This window comes from Thunnus thynnus, chromosome 7 (genome assembly GCF_963924715.1).
Source record: "Thunnus thynnus chromosome 7, fThuThy2.1, whole genome shotgun sequence".
Taxonomy (NCBI): Eukaryota; Metazoa; Chordata; class Actinopteri; order Scombriformes; family Scombridae; genus Thunnus; species Thunnus thynnus.
The window spans coordinates 17261739-17284558 of NC_089523.1; the positions used below are offsets into that span (position 1 = coordinate 17261739).

The 22820-nt window shown below is 38.6% G+C and overlaps 1 protein-coding gene across 2 annotated transcripts; it reads left to right on the forward strand.

Annotated features, from left to right (window-relative positions):
- The first annotated feature begins 2575 nt into the window (after positions 1 to 2575).
- Positions 2576 to 20467, forward strand: trarg1a (trafficking regulator of GLUT4 (SLC2A4) 1a). 2 transcript variants are annotated; one of them, XM_067594629.1, is made up of 3 exons: positions 2586 to 3582; positions 17561 to 17687; positions 18194 to 20467. In XM_067594629.1, the coding sequence occupies exons 1-3, from the start codon at positions 3175 to 3177 to the stop codon at positions 18202 to 18204; spliced, it is 546 nt and encodes a 181-aa protein (XP_067450730.1). In that variant the 5' UTR covers positions 2586 to 3174; the 3' UTR covers positions 18205 to 20467. The 2 variants fall into 2 exon arrangements, with proteins under 2 accessions (XP_067450731.1, XP_067450730.1); XM_067594630.1 differs by lacking the exons at positions 17561 to 17687; positions 18194 to 20467 and adding an exon at positions 11250 to 12570 and having other exon boundaries at positions 2576 to 3582.
- The last annotated feature ends 2353 nt before the right edge of the window (positions 20468 to 22820 follow it).

The following is a 22820-nucleotide window of genomic DNA, read 5'->3' on the forward strand; positions in this document are numbered from 1 at the left end:
TTTGTTGGATTTTTGTGCTTAAATCCTCATTCACCCACCATCATTGTAGCTTTTTCCTAATGTCAAAGAGCTTAAGTAGTGGCTATCTTGAAGTCCCACTCCACTACAACATGTGTTTTTCTTCTTGTTCCTTCAGTTGGATGTTTGAGCTTCACTGTGCAGAATGATGTATGTGCAGAGTTTGACACTAGAAGGCTGTTTTCACTGCTGAAAGTGGAAAGTGAAAGAGCTCATTAAAAATCTGATTTTAAGGGGCAGGCCTACGAGCATGATTTGTGACATCACAACTAGTGGGCCAGTATGTAATTTACACAAGTATAATGTGGAAACTTAAAACCTCCAGTGCATATACACTGAGAATGGATTTTACAGTGAGGTAGGAGACATCTTGTGTCCAGCACCTAAACTTTTGAAATGAAAATATTTGCATATTCATAGATTCTGTATTTTTAATGAGGTAGAAGGAGAAGATGCCATTTCAAGGATTTTTAACGAGATAACTGAACATTTTTGTGGAAAAACATGTCAGACATAATTTATCATTCCAAGCAGAGGATTTTTATATGTCCTAAAACATGTCTAAAGGGGATCTTTACAACAGGAAGTCAGTTGTTTTTGTCTTGTAAGCTAACCATCCTTCCACAAGATGGGGCTCTGTTCACAATTATTCTTCTGTTTCAGCCTGAGCTCAACATGGATCCTGTTAAAAACCCTGTCAGAGAAATTATCCTGAGCCTAAGCAGCATTCCCATCTTCATGAGGAGTCTAGGGGCTCGTAAAAATAAATGATCTGGGCTGTTGTAGCTACTGCATGTCTCTTTCCCATCTTTCCTTTCTTTAAAGTGCTTACTGTAGACTGTTTGTTACGAAGTGGTAAGAGATGAGAGAGAGAGATGGAAGGAAACGGAGGGAGTTTAATGAGAAGGGTGATTTATGACTAATACCTCTGGTTTTCAGGACAAAGAAATGCACTGAAGAACAAATTTGAATGCACTTAGGTTTGCGCATTGGGAACAAATATTAGATCAATAGTGTTACATCACACTAAGAGCTCAGTTTCATTCAGGGAATCCCCACTCATTACTATCTGCACTGTTCACTAGTGCAGGTCACAGAGCAGTGTAGCAGTCACTCTGGGAAATAAGGCTGACGCTAATGCAATGGTCTAATGATGGGGGAAATCAATAGGAGCAGATCAAAGGCACAGAGGATGGCGATGAAACATTCAAGCTACCATCCAGCCCATTACAACGACCTTTACTAATGCAGCTCTTGCTTGCTGCTGAGTCTTGCCTGATCGGAGGCAAGTAAACAACTAAAAATGTGGTTGAATACTAGAACACTAATTAGAAACCATATGCAATTTATCTCAATGGAATTATATTTTCAGATCCAGTAAAACATTTTGTAAATCTACACACTTGGATTTCTTAAGTGTTTTCTAGAAAATTGACTCAGAGAGCTGATTTATGATGAGAATCAAGGCTACAGTAAATTCTGCATAGCAGCACAATCCGCTGCTGGCTTTCCTCCATAAACCACTGGTGCTGATGTTGAGAAGAGGAGAAGAAAGGGAGGAGGAGGAGGAGGAGAAGGAGGAGGAGGGGGAGTGATGGGGAGAGGGCTCCGCGCCAGACTGCCCTGCTCCAACATGAGATGCGTCAAGTTAGCCAGAGAAGGCTAAATTAGTACCGGAAGTAAGAAAATCTCGCCTTCAGAATGAAAAATGTTTGATTTTGGAAGGAAGGAAGTGAATAAAGGAGAAGAAAAGACTGTTTCTTGCTTTCTTCTCTTTTACCTTTTCCTGTTCAATTTATTATTTGAATTATCTCATTAAATATACTGTATATGTTTTTTTTTTTTTAAAGAAAAACAATAAAACTGATTCATTTATCTTTTCACTGACATTACATTCACTCTGATGTCCAAAGCAGTTTACTTTTTTGTATACTCGGATACTAGGAGCTATTTGGGGACACTTTGGCATGTGGACAGGAGGAGCCGGAGATTGAACCACCAAACCCAATTAAAGCCAAAATGCTCCACTACAGGTAGGTAAAAGTGATGCAGCCAAATACAGGCTACGATGTCATTTTGAACACAGCAAAGGCCTGTTTTGTCACAGATGTCCTGAAAATGAGCACAAATGTGTGCTGTCACAAAAATAACCAAATATACAGTATGTAGTTTTAAAAGACACCCGTTCTAAGTGTTTATTTATTCATCTATATTAGTTAATCAATGGAAAATATAATTTGCACCTATGTCCATATTCAATTAATTGTGATTTTTTTCAGTAAAAACGCTTTATTTGTCTTGTGTGACAGTAGAGTGAATATCTCTTGGTTTTGAACTGCAGATGAAATAAAACTATTCTGAGCAATGAAACAATTAGTTGCAGCCCTAATTATGCAACTACATCCGCACTACTGAGCACATAATGCATCCAATCAGATAGACATCAGTAGGAACACAAGATCGACACTTTGATTTAATAAAAAAAAATGGGCAAATGAGGCTTATATTTTATGTTTCCCCGCCGGAAGTGTGCTGTGCTCCCTCGGGTAACTTTACACTGGTCCCAAGTTGAGAACAGTCACTGTGATGCTGCAGACAGTGGAGGAGAGGAGGAGAAAGTGGCTCATTTCAAGGCTTGCTTTAAGAGAGACGCTTCACCTTCATCCGTCTTCACTCCCAAAAGGAGAGAGGGAAAAAACGTTTAGGTTACTTTTCAATATTCAAACAGACTTAAAGGAAAGTGGTCTGGATCGAGCCGGGCGACAGGAGGTCCTCTGACTAATTTGCTGGTCCTCCTTGGATGTATCAGAGAGGAGGGGAGCTTTTCTTTGGAAATGATTCAAACGGCGGATGTGAAGGAAGGTGAAGGAAAGTGATTCAAGAATGTTTAGAGGAATCACGCTGCTTTCTTTTTCTCTCTGATTTTTTCTTTTCTTTCAATGCTTTATACAGTCACCTGTTAAATAATCACATTTTTCTCCATCAGCTGGTGATTACACTCCTGGTTGTTCAGTCAAAGTTGACAGATTAGTTGTAAAAACTTGCATTCAGCTGATAATGGATTTATCAGTGTCTTCTGACCTGTAATCAGTTCTAAACCAGTTTTTAAAAGAGTATTCCTTTTCTGATATAATTTGATATAACTGAGAGCTGAACATGGCCATCAACACGGACGCCGACTTCCAGAAGTCCAACTTGGGTGAGGGTGGAGGAGGCGCGCCGCCTTTGGACTCCCAGGAGACGGAGAAGCTGCTGGCGGTGACCACCGAGCCTGGAGTGAATGGGATGAAGATGTCCACCTCCTTCACGGTCAACATGGGCGGCGACAAGGACCTGGAGGCCGACCAGAATGGCCACAGCGTCGCCGTGAGATCGGGCTCCGCTGGGCAGCTGGCCGCCGCCGCCCCCCTCTCCCCGTCTAAGGCCAGTCTGAGTCGCTCCTCCACCGGGAACGCCACCGTGCAGGAGACCCCGAAGCCCAGGGATTACCTCATCCTGGTCATCATGTCCTGCTTCTTCCCCGTGTGGCCCGTCAGCATCGTCGCACTGGTGTACTCCATCATGGTGAGTATCAGTTTACTAAACTGTGTCTGCAGCTCAACAAAACTACAAATTAATCGATTATATAGGCTATAAATCTGGATCAAAAAGAGGAGCAGCAGTAATGAATGGAGCAGAAAATATGTTTTACCAAAGTGATAAATTAAGACAGATCACATGTTCACCTTTGAATGGCACCATCTGAGTGCTGACACAATTCCTGAGGGAAGTAAAAGCCCCGTAAATCTCAATCTGACATTAAAAAATGTGACTCAATTGATGCAGAAATCAAACAGAAATTGATCCCAAAATGTCATTTAAAACCTCCAGACTTTGTTGAGCATTGAGCAAGTGTCAGAATTTGAAATGATGTATGATATTACCCTATTCTGCTTCATAAATGTCAAGTTTTTATAACTCACATGGACAAATGAGCAAAATGTCTTCCAGGCACTAAGCACGTCTTTCTCCAAGTTATATTTGGTTAATGTTTAGTCTCTCAGCACGCCATTTGTTTACATATCAATTTGAGAGAAGAATATCAAACTGCTTGGTAGGGGAATATTCATCCTGAATATATTAATTTATTTTTTTAGATTGATCAGTTACTGTCAATAAACTGAACAAATGGCGACTGCACATTGCAAGTAACCAGAGCCGAAAATGACATCTCAAAATTAGTTATTTTGTCTAACCAGCAGTCCAATAATTCAAAGTTATTTGATTTACAATAATAATGAAAAACAGATAAAAGAAGCAAATCTTCATGTTTGAGAAGCTGAAACAGCAAATGTGTTGTTTCTGGATTAATCACTTAATGATTTATCCATTATCAAAATAGATGTTGAACTGTGCCATGATATTTTAATGTTCAATCCTACTGATGCCTGAAATTGCATTCTTTGAAGGTTAGATTTATTTAACATTCAGAAAAAAAGGTTTTAAAAAAAGCATTTACACCAATACCATCAAAACAAGAAAAGGTCTCAGATGCAATAAACTTCAGCACGCTGCTTCATCTGAATATGAATACCCCTCCATTCTTTTCTAGCGTTCTGTAGCAAATCTCTCTAGCAAGTGTGGTGCATTTGCCACTGTGATCCCTGATAAACTCATGAATACAATCGTGAATTCACTGGTACACTCACGCACGCACACACATAGAGCCCAGTGCCTCATCAGCTTTCCCTGTGCCGAGGCTTTAAATGATCTCAGGTCTGCTGCTGCCACTCACCTGCTGGTTATTCTGGTTTAGAGGCGCTGACACTTGATTAATCCTCTCACAGAGAGTTCAGGGATGCTGGAAACATTGATACAAGATACAACTCAACACTGAAGCCACCATATATGCGACTGTTGTATGCCAGCGTCAATAAGTGTTTTCTGAGAGTACAATACTTCCAATACTTCATTCCACCCCAACTGTCCACATTCATACAGCGCATGTAATTGTGTGTATAATTCATGTTGAGGATTCTTTATGGATCTAAACTGAAATCTGAAGCTTTCATGTTGTCACCTAGTGAGAGGTCTGCAGCAAGTAGCTGTGTAAGGCTGTGAGAGATTGTACTTTATCCAAACCAGCCAGTGCACAATTTGTAGAAAGTCCCAGATATCAAAGTGAGACACTGCTGGGCTTATGCTTGATTTTGATTTGTAAAAATATAAACACGATGTGAAGCTCATCACTGGTTAGGCTGTGACCTGTCAAGACAATCAACAAATCACTGTAGCAGAGAAATATGTTTTGTCTTTGACAATATTTCATTACATAGATGAATATAGTGATGATATATTAAAGTAGGCCACATATCATTGATTGTGACCCTTGCATCGCTTTGATACAAGTATCCTATTATTAAAAACCTTTATTATTTTTTTCTTAAGACATACAGCATGCAGTATGCCACTGACACTGCAGCAAATTTGACAACATATTCATAAAGAGTGACTGCCAGCCTGTACATTTTTATCTTAACAGCTCCACATTTTGTCTTCACGTCATGCTGATACTCTTAAATTCTGCTTGAAGCTTCTACAGAAACTCCTAAAAAAAAAAAGCTGTAGGAGGAATGTGATTATTTCACTGTCACAGCCAATTAGCATTGTACATGTCAGTATGACCATCCAACCATCCTGCTGATTCTGACTCTCCTACATCAAGGTAGACTCATGTAGGAGCAAAAGTGAACAGTTGAGCATCGAAATTCACGTCAATATCTGAAATTTAAAAAAAATTTAAAAAAGAGCGAGGTTTGATGGAATATAAATTGCAAATGGCTCAATATTTATTTCGGTTTGGTAATTACAGACATAACTTTGGGCCCAGTGATCAATAACTGTATTTGTCAACTTGCTCCTCACACACATACTTACAGTAATGTGGAACAGCAGGACTTTATTTCTTAAACCTCTGACTTTCAATTTGTAATTGTCTTAATCTTCAGTGCACAACAGGACCAGTGACATTAATCCGGGCACTGTGGCATGCTTGTGGCCTAAGATATTGAAACTGTGCATCAAGGTCAAATCCCCTGCTGAAACATACTAAAGCATGCAATGATTTCATGTCAGTGAGTACACATGAACTACAAACTCCATCAAGGGGAGTGTGCTTCAGTCCAGGTCAGAGCTGTGTATAATGGACAGCATAAGAGTGTGGTAAACACTTCAGAAGCAGCAATAGCAATACAGAATTGAATTTTGTTGCACCTTTTTAAGCACTTGTATTCAAGACATCTTCAGTCAGGAATTAACTGAGCCATTAACACAAAGGCTGAGCGCTGGTGGACAGCTAGAGTACATGAGTGATGAATAAAATATGAGATCCCTGGAGCAACCACTCTTTTCTTCTTGGAAACAATGGTAGTATTTGAAAAACCTATAAGCTAGTCTTACCTTTTTTTAAAATGATTTAAAATTGATTTATGTATCTGACAAAATATAAGAACAAAGCTAAGAAAAAGCTGCAGCTAAGAATGTGGCAGATAATAGGTGAGTATTCAAATTTTGGATGTTGTTGTCATGATATATGTAGTTACAGTCATAGCCGAAGAAACTCGCAAACAATGCTGGCAGAAGAGCTGGAAACCACGTGATATTATTTAGGTTTTAGAATTTACTTCAAATCCCAAAAGCATTCACTACACTATAATAACTGCAAACTGCAAAATGAAGGCTGCAAGCTGCATATTATAGAGAAAAATCACTTTTTGCATCTGGCAAGATAAAACCAAGCTAAGTATCATGTTATGTGTGTGAGCCGGAAACAACAGCAGAGAAGGCGATCTACTGTAACTGAGCAGCACAGATAAATTTGTCTTTTGACAGTCCTTTAGTTTGTCTTAAACGCCACCAGTAGTAACTCTGTTGTATCAGGATTTTAACTCTTAAGGTAGTTGGCCGATGGCAGCTTTGTTGCTCTTGGCACGAGCATTTTCAGCGCACTTTACTTCTGACATTGTGCAGCAGCCAACACTCAAAAGAAACAAGGCAAAGGCAATGCAGTAAACCCATTAGTTCTGTAATATCACTCTTGTGGGCACTACACACCTAAGGGAATATCAGGCAGTATCCGCGAGACAGCCTGTACTTCCCTGAGCCATCATCATGAACCCACTGACATTCACAAGTCAGCCGCTTGCTAATGGCACGGAGAGCGTGTGTATGTGTGTATGCGGGTGTGTCTGTGTGTAGGAACGAGAGAGAGAGAGGCTTTGACAGAGGGCAGAAGAAAGGAAGGTGAAGGAGGGAGAAACTAGAGCTGGCCACTAACTCAATAGAAGGCAAGAGAAGTCAATTTAGTTTCTGTGCAGAGGGCAGATTGGAGCATTTAGCCAGCTCTGTGGCAGTGATCAACATCCTCTCTCTTTCCTGAGGGTATGGACCTTTCCCTACTGGATACGGGCCTGGCAGAGAAGATCAAAACATCATACACTACAAGGGCAGATGGGTGTGAGAGAGACAGCAAATGGCTATAAAGTAGTTCCTATCACTGGATTAAAAAGAAATTGAATCAGATACAACAGTGATGTTAGATAAGTGCAAGTGAGTCAGAGCAGGAAAAACAGAGGTTTACGACGCTCGCTGTGAACAAATGAATCAAAAGTAATGTGGTTGATACCACACGATAAAACCCCAGAGTTCAAGCTCACTGCTGAGTGCTAATAGTCTCCTTGCTCATGTGAAATGGATACTTCTGGAAAGTTGGATTAGGAAAAAAAAAAAGATAGTGGCTCAACTGCTGTTCAGATGTTATAATGAGGAGGAGTCAGAGGAAACAGCCCAGACACTTGAAACCTGAAAACAAGATAAAAGAAAAAGAAAGTAAAAGGAAACATAATCAGTAGTTTGATATATCACAGTAGGAGCAGGGTTCAGTTCCCAATTCATACCAAGAGGTTTTCTACCACTTACGAATGTTGATCTGTGTCTGCTGGATAGACAACTGATGATTACACTTTTGTAATAACACAAAAAAGGTTATTGTGTGTCAACGTGGCCAAAAGAATCAATTAATGCAGCTTTTACTCTAAACAAACGTCTTTAAAATGCCTACGTCTACCTACAAAATGACCTGAACAGTTCATACGAACATATGATCCTTTTATGGTGGTGACATAATCTTCATGAAGTCATTTATGTCCACAGTTCACAAGCATCACAGTAGGAAAAACACAGCAAGCAAAGACATGTAACAGTGAGGAGACAGTATCCATGTTTCAATCTTGTAAACGATCAAAATGAACTATAATTAAGTACAATCTGTGGAGGCCTTATTTAGCCTTGTAAAAGAGTCAGCATCTTTCTGCACTAGCAGATGGTGCATTGCTAACAAAAGGACTGCCAAAAGTTACATCCATCATCATCCACCACCACTTCCAGCAGCAGGACCACCTAAAAGCCATCTTCCAGCTGGCTGCCGCCACAGATCTCTGACAGATGCTCTGGTGGTGAAGGCTTGCGGCTGGCAAACGCAGAAGATGTGCAGCCAATTATGGGGATTGGAGAGGCAGGGGTAATAGGTTTTTACTGCCCGGACCGGCCTAGCCCAGTAATGGGACGGCCCAAACTGCAGGAGCGTTATTGCACACTCTGCAGATTTGCCTGTGAAATATGGACTCGCAATGCTGCACTTGATGAATGTATGTGTGCGTGTGTGCGTGTGTGTGTGTGTGTGTGTGTAGGTAAATGACTTGTTATTAGCAATCTAGTACTGCAGACATGCATGGAGGGAGAGCACTTAATACTGTTGTTTCCAATTATATGAAGCCTATCAGAATCCTTCAGAGAAAACACCAGACTGCTCATATTAGAACAGAAAACAGACCTTATTTATCATTTGCAATGTTAAACCTGTGGAAGTAATGATATTATCATGCTACAGTGCTGAAAATTAAATGTATGGAATGCTAACACTGTCATGTTGTAGATACAAGTGCACCAGCTTTACAGTGTATGGGGGGGGGGGTTCATCAGCCATTTTGACTTTTCTGATACTAGCACCGAGAACTAAAGAAGTCAGAAATCTTCAAATCCTACAAGTAGAGGCTTTAACATTAATGGTGAATGACTATTGAATAGTATCTGAACATGTTCAACAATGTTCAATGCACAAATAACATTGTTACTCCAGTGATTTAACAGTGATTAAAGGATAGGTTGACAAATTTTTTAAGTCTGTCTTCAAACAACCGTCAGGGGCCCAAATGAACATTGAAACAGGTTTTGCTCGCTGTAATCATTCCTCCTTTTCATACTGACTATTACAAGATCCTTTGCCAAGGCGCTTTCAATGTAAGTGATGGGGGACAAAATCCACTGTCCTCATTTTGAGCAAAAATGGATTAGTCTGAAAGTAATATGCGGCTTCAGCGGTCTGAGTTAGTCAGATAAAGTGGATATCTTCCACATTTACAGTCTTTAGCGAAAAAAAAATCCCTCTTTGTATCTCGACAAAATGTTTTCCTGGAAGGATCATAATAAAAAGAGGAAATTTGGCACCAAAATGACTTTGAAAGATATTGCCTTGATTTGACTCAGTTGGACGGCTCATATTAGCTTCAAATAAACCTTTAAATACGTTTTTGCACAGAAGGAGAACTGTGGATTTTGTCCCCCATCACTTACATTGGAAGTGCATTAGGAAAGGATCTCTTCAGTATTAACAGGAATGATTACAGCAAGCAAAATGTGTGTCAGTGTTCGTTTTGGCACCTGAGTATTGTTTTAGGACAGACTTAAAAAATTGTGAAAGAAATATGAATCTCACTGACTCTGCTGACTGTCTGAGTTTTCCTGTACTGCCACCATGAGGTTCACATTTGTGAATTTGAGTGAATGTCTTTACAACTATTAGATTAGATATTACTATAGATTGCCACATAACATTTGATACAGACATTCATGTCCCCATCAGGATGAAATGAAATAATTTTGGTTATCTGACATTTCATGTAGTGCCAAAAAAATGATTAATTTGTCCAACACTTTGGTTTATTACTAAATACCTGCAAAACATTGACATTCACATCAGCTGTACTTTGTGTTTAACGCTAATTAGAAAATGATTCAGATGGTGAACATAGTAAACATTTTACCTGCTAGACATAATGTTAGCATAATGTTTGCTTTTAGCAAGTACAGCCGCACAGAGCTGCTAGTGTTCAAACTTTTAGTGTTAAAAGTTCACAAGTCTGACTCAGATTTATAATTTCATTGTTTGTATCATTACATTTATCCACACTTAGCTTCACATCACATTGAAGTAGTAAAGAGCTATACATTAATTTAATATTGTACCTAGACATTTGTTGTCTGCTCAACTCCTCTGATGGATCTGACCAAACTTTCTCCTAATTGCTAATTAGTGCTTTGTTTTCATGTATCAGTCAGATACCTGTTTAGTTACAGATGTGTTTGCCACATTCTGGACAGGACAGCCAGCATGTTATAGAAGTACTGTGTAATGATAATCTAATTTTGTTTTGACATTACTATTAGCAGCATGTTCTGTTAAGCTTAATAACAGTGAAACTATGAAATGTATTTAAATAAGCCTGTCTGACAGTGGTTCACTTATTACTGATGTGCTAACTTGGAATAAGGTGTACACCATTATGGCGTCATGTTTTTGTGGTGGCTTATTTCAACTGTGTTTCCAGTTCACAAGCTAACCAAGATATAAAGACAATTAAAATTCATGAGCTGTAGCAGCAGCTAGAATGCATTTTATAGCTCCGAGAATGAGAGCGGTGCCATCATAGGTCTGACAGATTTGATCATCTGACTGCGTTGAGTGGTTTGCAATTTTAATGGAGATTGTAGTGTAACAAGACAGAGTCTAAAAGCCCTGCTAGCGGCCCCTCGAGGCTGTGATACACCTTACATCCAACTAGACCAAAGTGTTTAGAACAAACCAACTGAGGGACTCTCTCTTTTGCTGCATAACAATGACTACAATTACTGAAGTATAAATTGTCCTTGAATTTTGAAAAATGTATTTAAAGGTTTTCTCAGCTAAAAAGTAAAATCAGTAGAAAAAGGTTAACATACTTTAAAGAGGGCTGAAAAGCATGAACAAAAAATGAATGTTTTATAGGAAATAACGGGTGTAAATGTGAACAAAATGGCCAGTCTCACAGACATACAGTAACTACACACCACCTTCTTGTTGTGTCCCTCTCCACCAGGCTGCTGCCGGCTCTTCATTATTAATGACAAGAGAGAAAGGGAGCACTTACTAACATCCTAGCCTCCACCTTCCTCTGCTGAACAGCCACATGAACTGGAGAGTGAGAGAGTGTGTGTGCATGTTTGTGTGTGTATGTGTGCGTGTGTGTGTGAGGCTGGTGTGTGTACACTCATAGCACAATGAACAGTGGACAAGACACTTTGAGGGTAGAATTTCCCATTCAGAAAACAAATATGACCAGGCTTACTCTCGCTGTGAATCAATATAGACATTCACCAGCCAAGTGAAGGGTGCCTCCCACTAACCAAACACACACACACACACACACACACACACACACACACACACACACACACACACAGTTAATCTCCTGCAGCCCCTGAGGCTACTGTCAAACAAGGTGGGTGTTTTTATTTATTTATTTATTTTTTCTTATGATGGATTTTTTTTTTTAATCTGCCCTATTTTCATTAATCTTTTTTTTCATTCTCTAAACAAGCACAAGCTAAATAGGCTGTGTTTTTTTCAAAGGGGCTTCCATTGATTTAAGGTGCTGATGTTGCTTTTCGCTGTGATGTGAGTCCAGATCAATAAAGGCTCCTCTGGGACTGTGTTTGTACCACAGCTTCACATTGCACTACTGGAAGTGAGTGTGTCGCCATGTGTGAGGTAGAGAAATCTCTTATTTTACTGTCAAGAGCCCAGATTGACACCTGCATTGATTTAACTTTTGTGAAAGTCACACTGAAATTGTACTAAAACCTATTTGATACCTTTTAACTGATTTTTTTTATTCTTCAAATTGGCCCTACAGTTAAAATTATTTCAATCAAATTTCTTATCTTTGTCTTTCAAAAACATTGTGATTTTGAAGTAACAAGTATAAAGCCTAAGATCATATTTAAGATATGCGTCAAAAATAAATAGATAATAATAGAAGTTACAAAAACATAAAACCAGATTGCAAAAATGAAAGGTATACTTATTGTTCATTTAAAAATTGCTGTCTGCTCAGCAGCACCTAGTTCAGTGTATCATCTTGGAGTTTTACTGTCACCACCCACATGCCCCAAGTGCATTGTGGGTCCTGACTATTCCAGAGACAGCCTGGAGACAGAGAGGCTCATGGGAATGAGAGGTTGAGGTAACATGTGGGAGAGCAGAGAAGATAGAGGGAGGGCACTTTCTCTCTGCAGTGTAATCTTATCTTATACTAAGGCAACCCCAGCTCTGTGCTGTATCCTCAGCCAGGACTGACTGAGTGGGGCAAGAAGAAATATTTCCTAGTTATTATGGTAAATGTATGTGAAAGCAATATTTGAAGCATGAAAGGCATTGTTTTGGATTAGTTGTCAGTTATCAATACACATATGAATGAAATGTGTCAAAGGTTGGGTGAGAATACCGCTGGAAGCCCAGTACTGCTGTTAAATGTTAAACCCCTACAGTGGGTATCAGGCTGTGTTGTCATAAATCTACTGGGCCCTCTTGAAAGGTGACTTAATGTATCTTTAAATTGCCTTTGAATCCCACTCTAACTGAAACAGTGAACAGATACTCGTCAGCTTTACCTGGCTTTCTATGTACATCATATCTGCTTAAGCTGACCTACATTGGCTGCTCCCACTGGCTTGAAAGGCAGTTTCATCTGTTTGCCATGTCCTGCTCAGTAGTGCAGCCAGCATACCTGATTATCGAGTCTAGTCTCCCAAATAGTCACTAGTTATATTAGAATGTTTTCTACACAGTTCTCTGACCCGATACGTGTTTACACTGTCTTTCAATCAGCTGCTTAATCGAGTCTTATGTCTTCTATCTTCTTTGGCTAAGCTACAATGGCTGACCCAACTAGCTCGATAGGCAATTTCATCTCAATGCTATATCGTCACTGTTTACTTAGCGACCCCTCTGGCACGAGAGACTTTTCATGACCTCAGCCACATTGTTTTGGAAATGAAAACAAAGTTTTTGCCCACTGATACCCAAATACTCATCTCTTCCTTTCTCTCCATCTTGCTCTGTTAGCTACTACGGCCCACAAACGGTGAAGTGCGGTTTTATATGACCAATGTGGCTAGCTACTCACCCAAAGTCACATTTGATTGGACGAACTTTTGTAAATGCCATTTGAAACCGTTTTACAGGAAGAGAAAAGACAAATAAATGAACATTTAACACAGGGACACAGGATTAAAACTGGGAAAATGTATCTTTCATTTCATGGGGCCTTCTTTAAGGAGAAAAGTGACCTACAAAAACATAGCTGAATAATTCAATATAGGTGAGGGGAGGGGAGGGAGAGGCCCATTTCCTGCTTTACTGCACATGCTGTGGCTTCTGATTTGAAAAGACATGTTCAGCACCGCGGACAGCTCCTGAACTTTTCATCAGGTTAAAAAAGTAAAGGGCAGTGCCAACACAGGCACACATTCATGACCTTATTACATGTGCAGTTTGGAACTAGGTTCGTTAGCGCTGGTACATGTAACCCTCACCTTTCTCTTTACTGTAACACTCTATTTTACAAAGTACAAGTGACATTTTTCTAATACTGCGTTCCCTCTATGTTTGACCTCTGAACAGTATCAGTTCACTGGGGCACAGACGTAAAAAGTAGTTACAGTGAAAGCACCCCACAGGGATGCTGACCTACACTGCTTAGTGTGTATTGACCCCCAAGCAGCTCTGGATTAGTGATTGGACACTGCATTGAGATGATCTCACTGCTGCATTTACGAAAACTTCCCTGGCGTTATGCATTACCCCGCTACACTACAGATACACTGCTGATGTGAAAGGGTGTTTAGCTATCATGTGGTGCTTAAATGTTCATCATCAGAGGCTCAATGAATGCCATGCTGATGTCATCAACACCATCCTGCAGTGCTTTCACGCTGCCTGATGGATGCATGGAGTCACACAACCAGAGTGAGACAGCTGTTGTTGTTCCTTCTCTCACTAAATCCTGTCATTCGTGTGAAGTACTGAAAGAAACACAACTCTGTTTCGGTAGAAGTTGTGGAGTCTTTTATCATTGTCTTTTAGCACCAATGATACACTCAGTTAACTAACTATAGACTTTCTGATGCTGTGCATGTTTCCTGTTGGCCAATTTTAAACTGTTTTGTTTAGAGATGAATTGATTAGTCAATTAAACCGAATAAAAACAAATCTACAGAAAATCGTCAACTATTTTGATGATCTGTTTAAGTAATTCATCAAGTAAAAATGCCAAACATAAACATTCTCTGGTTCTAGCCTCTCAATTGTGAGGATTTGCTGCTTTCCGTGTTTTAAATCACTGTATATTGACTAAATAAGTTATATGAACACATAACCTTGGACTCTGGGAATTTGTGACGTGATTTTTCACAATTTTCTGACATTTTATAGACTAAATTATTAATTGAGTAATCATAAAAATAACAGATAGATTAATCAATAATGAAAATAGACCAGGCATCCTTTGTATGTATGTATGTTTTCTATACTTTCATACAGTACACTCACTTATATACTATTTAATAAAGTACTTACATAAGGACAATACTGAAAAAGAAAACATGACAATTATGGATCAAACCTTTGTTTACGACAGAATATTGATATTTATATAAATGATATATTTATTTGATGATCTTTAACATAGTCAGATGTTCCTTAGTGTGTGTGTGTGTGTGTGTGTAAATGTATCAGCCAGCATGTAAGATGCCTTGTGCTTTCAAATAATGCCTAAATGTTCCCTTACTATTGATTCTTGTGCGGTTCTGTGAGTGTCAGTGCACACATGTACATCATGTGGCATCTTTATAGAAGCATCACAAATTAAAATCAGCCCAAATTAAAGGCAAACCAAAGCTGATGAGAGGATAGCGACATCAGCCGCATGTGATTTGTTGTTTGGGGACTCTCACACAAGAAAGCAATGCACGGGGATTGAGGATTCCCATCCGTCATGCCTCACACACATACACATAAATCATCCTGTCACCATATCTGCAGCATACACAAAGCAATATGCATACAACATTAAGTTGATCTACAACCCCTTCACAGTGCTGCCTGCACCCACTCCATCCAATTGGCTCTGCAAGTCACATCCTTTAACCAATCCCACCCTGCCAATCTGAAATAGACAATTTCACTGTTTACAGCTGGCAATCAAATATTGTTCAAATTTTACTTTATGGGACTCTACGGCACCCAGTTGACAAGTCAACATTCATGTACTGCATGTGAGTCACCACTTTAAAACAACTCGGCTGTCGATTAACAGAAAACCACCCGATAAATATTTTAGAGCAGAGTGCTGCTGGAGAGGGAACTTTCTCAGGGTTATATATATAGAGCCCACTGTATTCACTCTTACTGTAGTTTCTGTGCTGTATCTGCACAGCAGGCATCTTCAACCTGAGTTTAAACTGTAAATCATCCCTGCAGTTTGTGCCATTACCCTTATCTTCAAAGGCAACCTCAACTCTTCAGCTGAAGTTGCCTTTTCTGAATGCTCTTCTCTTACATTTTTATTGTCTGTCTTGGAAATATAAAGGTTTTCTTTGTTGCTGGATGCTTGTATTGATGAATTGAAGCTCACTCTGGAGTTGCACTCTTTGAAAGTCACTGTGGAGAGGCACAGTGATGTAAAATGTAAATATGAATGTCACAACTGTCTACAGACTCAACTGGATAAGATGGAGATGGTGAGCCAGACATGATGCAGGTTTACTTTTATTAACTGTCAAAAACTGGAGCTCATGTGGATGTAAAAATACAAACATCAATGGCTTGAATAAAGATAATTATTGTACTAATAGTATTCATTTACCTTTTAGTCGAATATCTCTTTAATGTTTTTATTCAGTGATCTTTCTTTGTTGTTCTTATAGATGTGGTGCCATATTTTATGATCATATATAAAAGAAGGCTGATATTTAGCAATTAATTCTAACATTTGCTAATTTCAGTAGCTCCACAGACTGTATACAGTCTATGCTTACTAGTAGTCTATTCAGTCATAAACAGCAGTATGAAGAAATTAAACTTTTGTTCTGATGGTGGCACTAGAGAAAAAGTCAAAGGATCACCAAATTTATTAGAATTTATCCTTTAGGGGGCTTGAATATCTGTAGCTGATTTCACAACAATCTATCTAACAACTGAGATATTTTAAAAAATAAAGATATTTCACTCAAAACCAAAAATGTCATCCTCTTAGTGGGATCACAAAAGTCAGTAGGATTCATCCTTTGAGGAACATAAATATCTGTATGAGACTTTAAGGTAATCCATCCAGAGATATTTCATCTGGACCAAAGCGGTGGACCAACCAACCGATATTGCCAGTCACTTGCATGCACTTGTGTGGCTTGTAATGAAAGCATTTCTATATGTTAACAGTTAAAGTCATAAAGTCACAACATTAATTCAATAAAATCCAATGAATCTGAGAATGTTTGTGTTCTTCCTGTCTGTCTTCCCGACCGACACTGGAGAACAGCTGCTGAACTCTTAGAAACAGTCATCTCTCAATTCAGTCAGTTTAACTGATTTTAATTTTTGTTTTTAATGATCAACACTTTATTTGGTTTTTAAACAGACATAACAACCTTTAAACAGAAACAGAGAGAGGAACTTAAATATTATTTAAAAAAGGGTAAATCAATTGCAAATAAAAAGGCTGTTACCATATTGTGAAAGGTTTCAAGGGCTTTTTATGTGACTGAGGTATCGGTTCCATTTCAGACTGGATCTATCAACCTGATTATTAATCCTAAACAACATTTCTCATAAGCTGAGGTACATACATGTGCTGGAGGTAAATCAACAGATTCCCACTCTTTAACAATGATCTTCCTACCCAACATAATTGCTGTGTGAATCCAGAATCCATTACGTAGAATCATTTTCCTTTCCGTATCAGTAAAAGTCTGATTTAGGTCGACCTCTCAGGTCTTTTTTAGACTTGAGGCCTGTAGAACATGAAGGTTAAGATGCCCGACCTAATGGTGTCGTTGTGGCTGGAGGATCAGAACAGGAATTTCATTCCTTCAGATCTTTTCTTTGACTATTCCTAAAAATTCTACTGTAGTTGTATTTTTCATTTACATTTTTAATACATCTGTAATTCTCAAGCCCCAAACTCTCTGGGAAAATGTAACCACCGTCATTTAAGAGTAAATTCCAAGGTTAGCAGGAAAATGAGGATGTTTACATCATACATTAACACCTCATCTGTGTCTTGTGCTATAGCTTGAAAAGATCATCAAAATGTTTTTCTTGGTAATACCATGTACTTTCATGTGTCTCCAGTCCAGAAACAGTCTCCAGGCGGGGGATATGGACGGGGCCAGGAGGCTGGGTCGACTGGCTCGTCTGCTCAGTATCGTCTCCATCGTCCTAGGTGTGGTCATCATCACAGTCTACATCTCATTTGCAGGTAAAGAAACAAGACAAGCAGGATCAAATACAACATACAGTTATGTAAATTTTGAAATTTTGTTTGTGATCATTTCTTATATTTACTTTTTCTAGTAATATAGCTGTAAAATATCTTTCCTGTTTACAGTAAAGCTTATGAATATGGAGCCTAAATATGATGTACGATATATGTACACACACACACATAGTGCTTTAACAACAAGTGTTCAACAACAAAGAATGCCTACTGCATTACGATTACAGGGTGATAAATGACACCATCCACACAAGCACGAGATGTGTGTTTTTCTATGTCCAAACTCAGCACATTTCCAAGCCGTGTGTGTGTGCGTAGATTGATTTAACACTGCAGCGATTGTAGTGGGCTGACTGTGCAGCACGGGCGGTTGCCCTAGAGCTACACCAGTCAAAATAAAGAATTTGATGGTGAGTTTAACCTGTCTTTGTGCCTGATCTGTCTTTCTCTGACGATGCCACCCCTCTCTCCTCTTTATTCCTTTCTAGCATCAAAGTGACACAGAGGACCTGGGGGAGAAAAATGAACCGTGAAAGCCAAACCACGGATGCAACAAAAAAAAAAAGCCCGTTCCAAAACAAAAGATGAAATGCAATTCCTAACTTTATGCCATATTGTAATTACATCATGACCACCTTCCGAAAGCAAAAAATAGGCATCCAATGAGAGTGGGTGCTGCAGCAAATAAACTAATAAAAACTCAGAGAAAAAAATCATTCAGAGATGCATGCATTAGAATCCAGTAACATTTGCTTGACAAAAATAATGAAAAACCTGATGTAAAATTGTTCAGGTTAAAACAGAGGGAAAAGAAAATGCAGATTTGTATGTATTCAGGAGAACTCTTTTTGGAATAAAGGACTTCTTGAGATGAAGAGGATGATCCCCGCGTGAGGACAGAATGAGACTTTTTCTATGTCTGGGATGGGGCTTGTTTCAAAAACGGATTTTGGATTTGGACTTCAAACTTTGGACAGCTGCATATAATCCTCATATATTCCTTACCAAGCCTCCTGCATTCAAAGCATATACAGCTACAAATATATTTGAAATATGGATATATTAATATATATATATATATACATATATATATATATATATATATATATATATATATATATATATATATATAGATGTACATTTTATAAAATGTTTGTATGCCAAGTGGTGCTGGGTTTGTTAAGGCTGTCACAACGGCTGTTTTGTCGGCACTTGGATTATCGATGGATATTCAAGGGTTTGTGAAAGGGGGCAGGGAACACATTTTTAATTTTTGTTATTTATTATGATTTTTATGAACTAAAAAAAAAAAAGAGACCACTGCATGCCTGAATGTAGAACCAAATTCCTGCCTTTGTTTCGACTGTTATTAGTTGTCTCTTTTCTTATCATGGAGTCAGAGAGGCAAACAGGTTTGCACATGGAAGAGCGATTTGTGTACATTACGTGTGAAGTCCAGCCACTGAAGAATGTGTGAGGACTGAGATTTAACCCTCTAACACCCCCAATGTCTCCAAAACCTCTTTTACCTTGTTTTGTGTTGGTAGAGACTGACACGCATGCAAAACCTGCCACCAATGACTTATTTTCCCATCAGTTCCTCTGATCCTTTTCCACCAAACCTTAGTGGCTGCCACTTCTCAGTTTTGTCTTTGATCCTTCATCTTGTACCCTTAAACTCCATTTTACATTTCACCTTTTACTACCTTTCTACACCTGTTTTCCATTACCATTCCTAAATTGTGATACATTGACTGTTAAATGCCATTGTTTCACTGAATGTTTTTTTCCGCTCCTTGTATCGGTATGAAATGTATTTATATGGGAAAATATATATGCAATATGTACGCATGCTATGGGCTACAGGCTTACACACATTTATTTTTTTGTAAATGAACAGGCCTATGAGTTTGACTGAGTAGCAAACAGCATTTAAAGACTGTTTCTTGGAGATCTAAGCACAGCAGATTGTCTGTGTTCATCACTTTATCAGAGAAGTCACTGTATTATGTCCACTGTGGCTACACTGTTGTATTGACACATTACAGGCTTATGCTACAAGCACATGCAGAATCACTGTAAGACCATGTCACATTCGTTTAAATCCATAACTTTTCTTTCATCTTTAATGCTTACATTTTCAATTTTTGCAATTTAAATCAGGAATCATTTGGACCAAGTCCTTTTAAGATAAAAATAAAAAGTGATACCCACAGAATTTTCTTAAATTTTACTTATTTAAGGGCTGATATGTTAGTGAAACAAGGAAAACAATAGCTATGAAATACCTAAATAAAGATTAAATTAATCAGACTATGCAGCTAATTCCTGAGATTACCAGGCTTGACTGACTCTGCCAAGTCCTAAAATGAAAATGAAGTTTAAGGCTGACCAACTGTGATCTGTTTTATCAATTACATTCCATCGGTAAAGATCGGTAAAGATTTCCCGTTAACTACCATGAGGAGATGTTACATTATGCCTGAAATTAGAGTGTGTCATTTCTGATGGTCACAACAAAGCCCTGGTAATGTGTGCTACTGTTCTACTGTTATTCTCTAATATTCCATTTTTTCATCTCTGATATGATGGTCGGGAGCTAAATGTTTAGTCTAAGCACTGTTCTGTCAGTAAAACAGTTAAAAACCTTCATTTCATTCTTATATGCGACTGTGTTTCTTTTCCAGTATACTGTATGCGCCAGTTTTCATCTCTGTGGTGTACATTTTGCATGTCTGGAATAAACGTTACCATGCATGGTCTGAGTTTTGCCTTTGATGATGACAGCAGGTAACGATATGAAATTAGTTTAGAGGACAGAACAAGGCTAAGAGTCTACAGCCATGCTCGCAGATACTTGAAGCTAAATGCTAAAGTCAAATGACCACAATGACAATACTACATTAACATGCTGATGTTTAGCAAGTATGATGTTTACCATGTTTCCTTATTGTGTTAGCATGCTAACATTAGCTAATTAGCACTAAACAGCTGAGGCTGATGGGAATATCTTATCAGTAATAAACCAACGTACCATACAAAGTACAAGTCTTAGTTTAAGGCGTGTACTTGTGAGCATGATTTGTGACATCACAACCGTTTTGGAGCCAAACATGGTCCGGTATGCAACTCATACTTAGTGTGATATGGACACTTGAAGCCTCCAGTACACAAACACTGAGAATGGACTTTACAGTGAAGTAGGAGCCATCTTGCATTCAGCAGTTAAACTTCTGAAATGAATAATATTTGCATATTCATATATTCTGGATTTTTCAATGAAGGAGAAGAGAAGATGTCGTTTTTAAGGAACTAATTGAACATTTTAGTGGATAAACCACATCAGACACAAATTATTAGTCAAAGCAGAGTATTTTTATCTGTCTTGAAACCTGTCTGCAGTAGGTCTTCAAAAATCTGCTGAGATTGTTTCTGAGAGATGTTCATTCAACACTATGACTATAAAACATAGCTGCAGTATTATTATACCGGGCTATGCTACACTGTACAGCTGTTGCTTTCATTATATCTAAACTGTGTACATAAAGCAGGTTCTTATATATGATTGTGTCTCAGAGCACACAAACACCATTTATCATGGCCGCCACAACTACGGACTATAGATGGAAAGATTTTGCACTTTTAAAGCCAGCTCGCCACACCGACACACTGCAGACACCTAAATTCTGAACCACACAGCAAAGGCAACACAGACAGAACTGCAGCATTTCTTCCATTGAAGGTAAGGGCTTTTCCTGGGTTTCAGATACAGTCTATTCTTTAATTTCCTTTATTTTCCCCATTCTCGAAAACTGCAAGAAAAAAATGGCAATTGTTTCACTGAAACTTTTTAACTCAGACTCATCATTAGATATTTGAAGAGGGAAGTGATAGAGGCCATTATGTCAACAGAAGAGTGAAGCATCCCTGCTGTTTATTTTCACAAAATGCTGCTTAAAATAGCCATTGGATTCCTGCACAGGCACAGAGCACACATTTCAGCTGCTTTGAATTAACAGAGTTTGTGCTTGTCAGAAGTCACTGTAAGTGCAACCCTCAAGAGTGAGAGGATCTGGTGATTAGTGCTGCTTGGCTGATGTTCAGTCAAAGTGGCTGAAATATCGACAGCATCTGCACCTCTGCCATCTACTGATAGTGTGTACACAATGGTACCAAATTTTGACCTCAGCACAGGATTTCCCTCCAAAAGAACGTAAGACAGGAAGGGACAGATGGCAGTGCTTCTCTGACTGCTGTGAAACAGACAAAAGGCAACAGTAAATATGTAAAACAGCTGTACCTAATTCTATTTAAAATAACAATCTGAAGCTTTCTGCATCTTCAAACTAAAGCACAGAGGATGGTGCAGCTACAGTAGCTTTGGATTTGGGAAGTTGTTTGACCTCATTGTCGGTACGTGGTGAGAAAGGTCATCTACTAAACAAGCTAAATGAAAAAAGAAATATTATTTACTTAAGTGATTAAATTAGGCAAGCAAAGACACTGTCGACCAGACAGGTGCTGAAATATAACCTGTCAATTGAGTATTTTACTTTTTCATCACACACCATAAACATGTAATGATATTTTATTTAAAAATAAACATGTTTTTCAGATTTAAATCAAGAATGACCTAAATATCTAATGTCAGGGTGAGTTAGTTTATAGTGATAAAATATGAAGACATACAGTATAGAAGGCCTGTGCTTAGCACTCCTCAATGATGGTAGTAGCAGTGATAAAATTAGGAAAACGGACATTTTACCAGGGCCTCCATTCAAAATGCCACTAACTGCAATTTTGTAAGTCCTTTGATGAATGTAAAGACATTTTACAAAAACCTAAAAAGTCTTCAAAGTTTTCTAGACTTTTACTTCATCTTTGTGAGCAAGGCTTCAAACAGAGCGAATGAGGACAAGAAACCAAATTTATCCTCTTCGGTCCACTGAAGTGATCCTATTTTATTTTGATTCCAGTCGTGTAACAGCATCAAGCTGTGAGACAAAAACACATTGATGTTTCTCACACAGCTGCCTTGCTTTGACATTCCTACACCCCCACCAACAAACTAAGACTTTAATCTAAAGAGTCACACCCTGACTGAAATCATCCCCT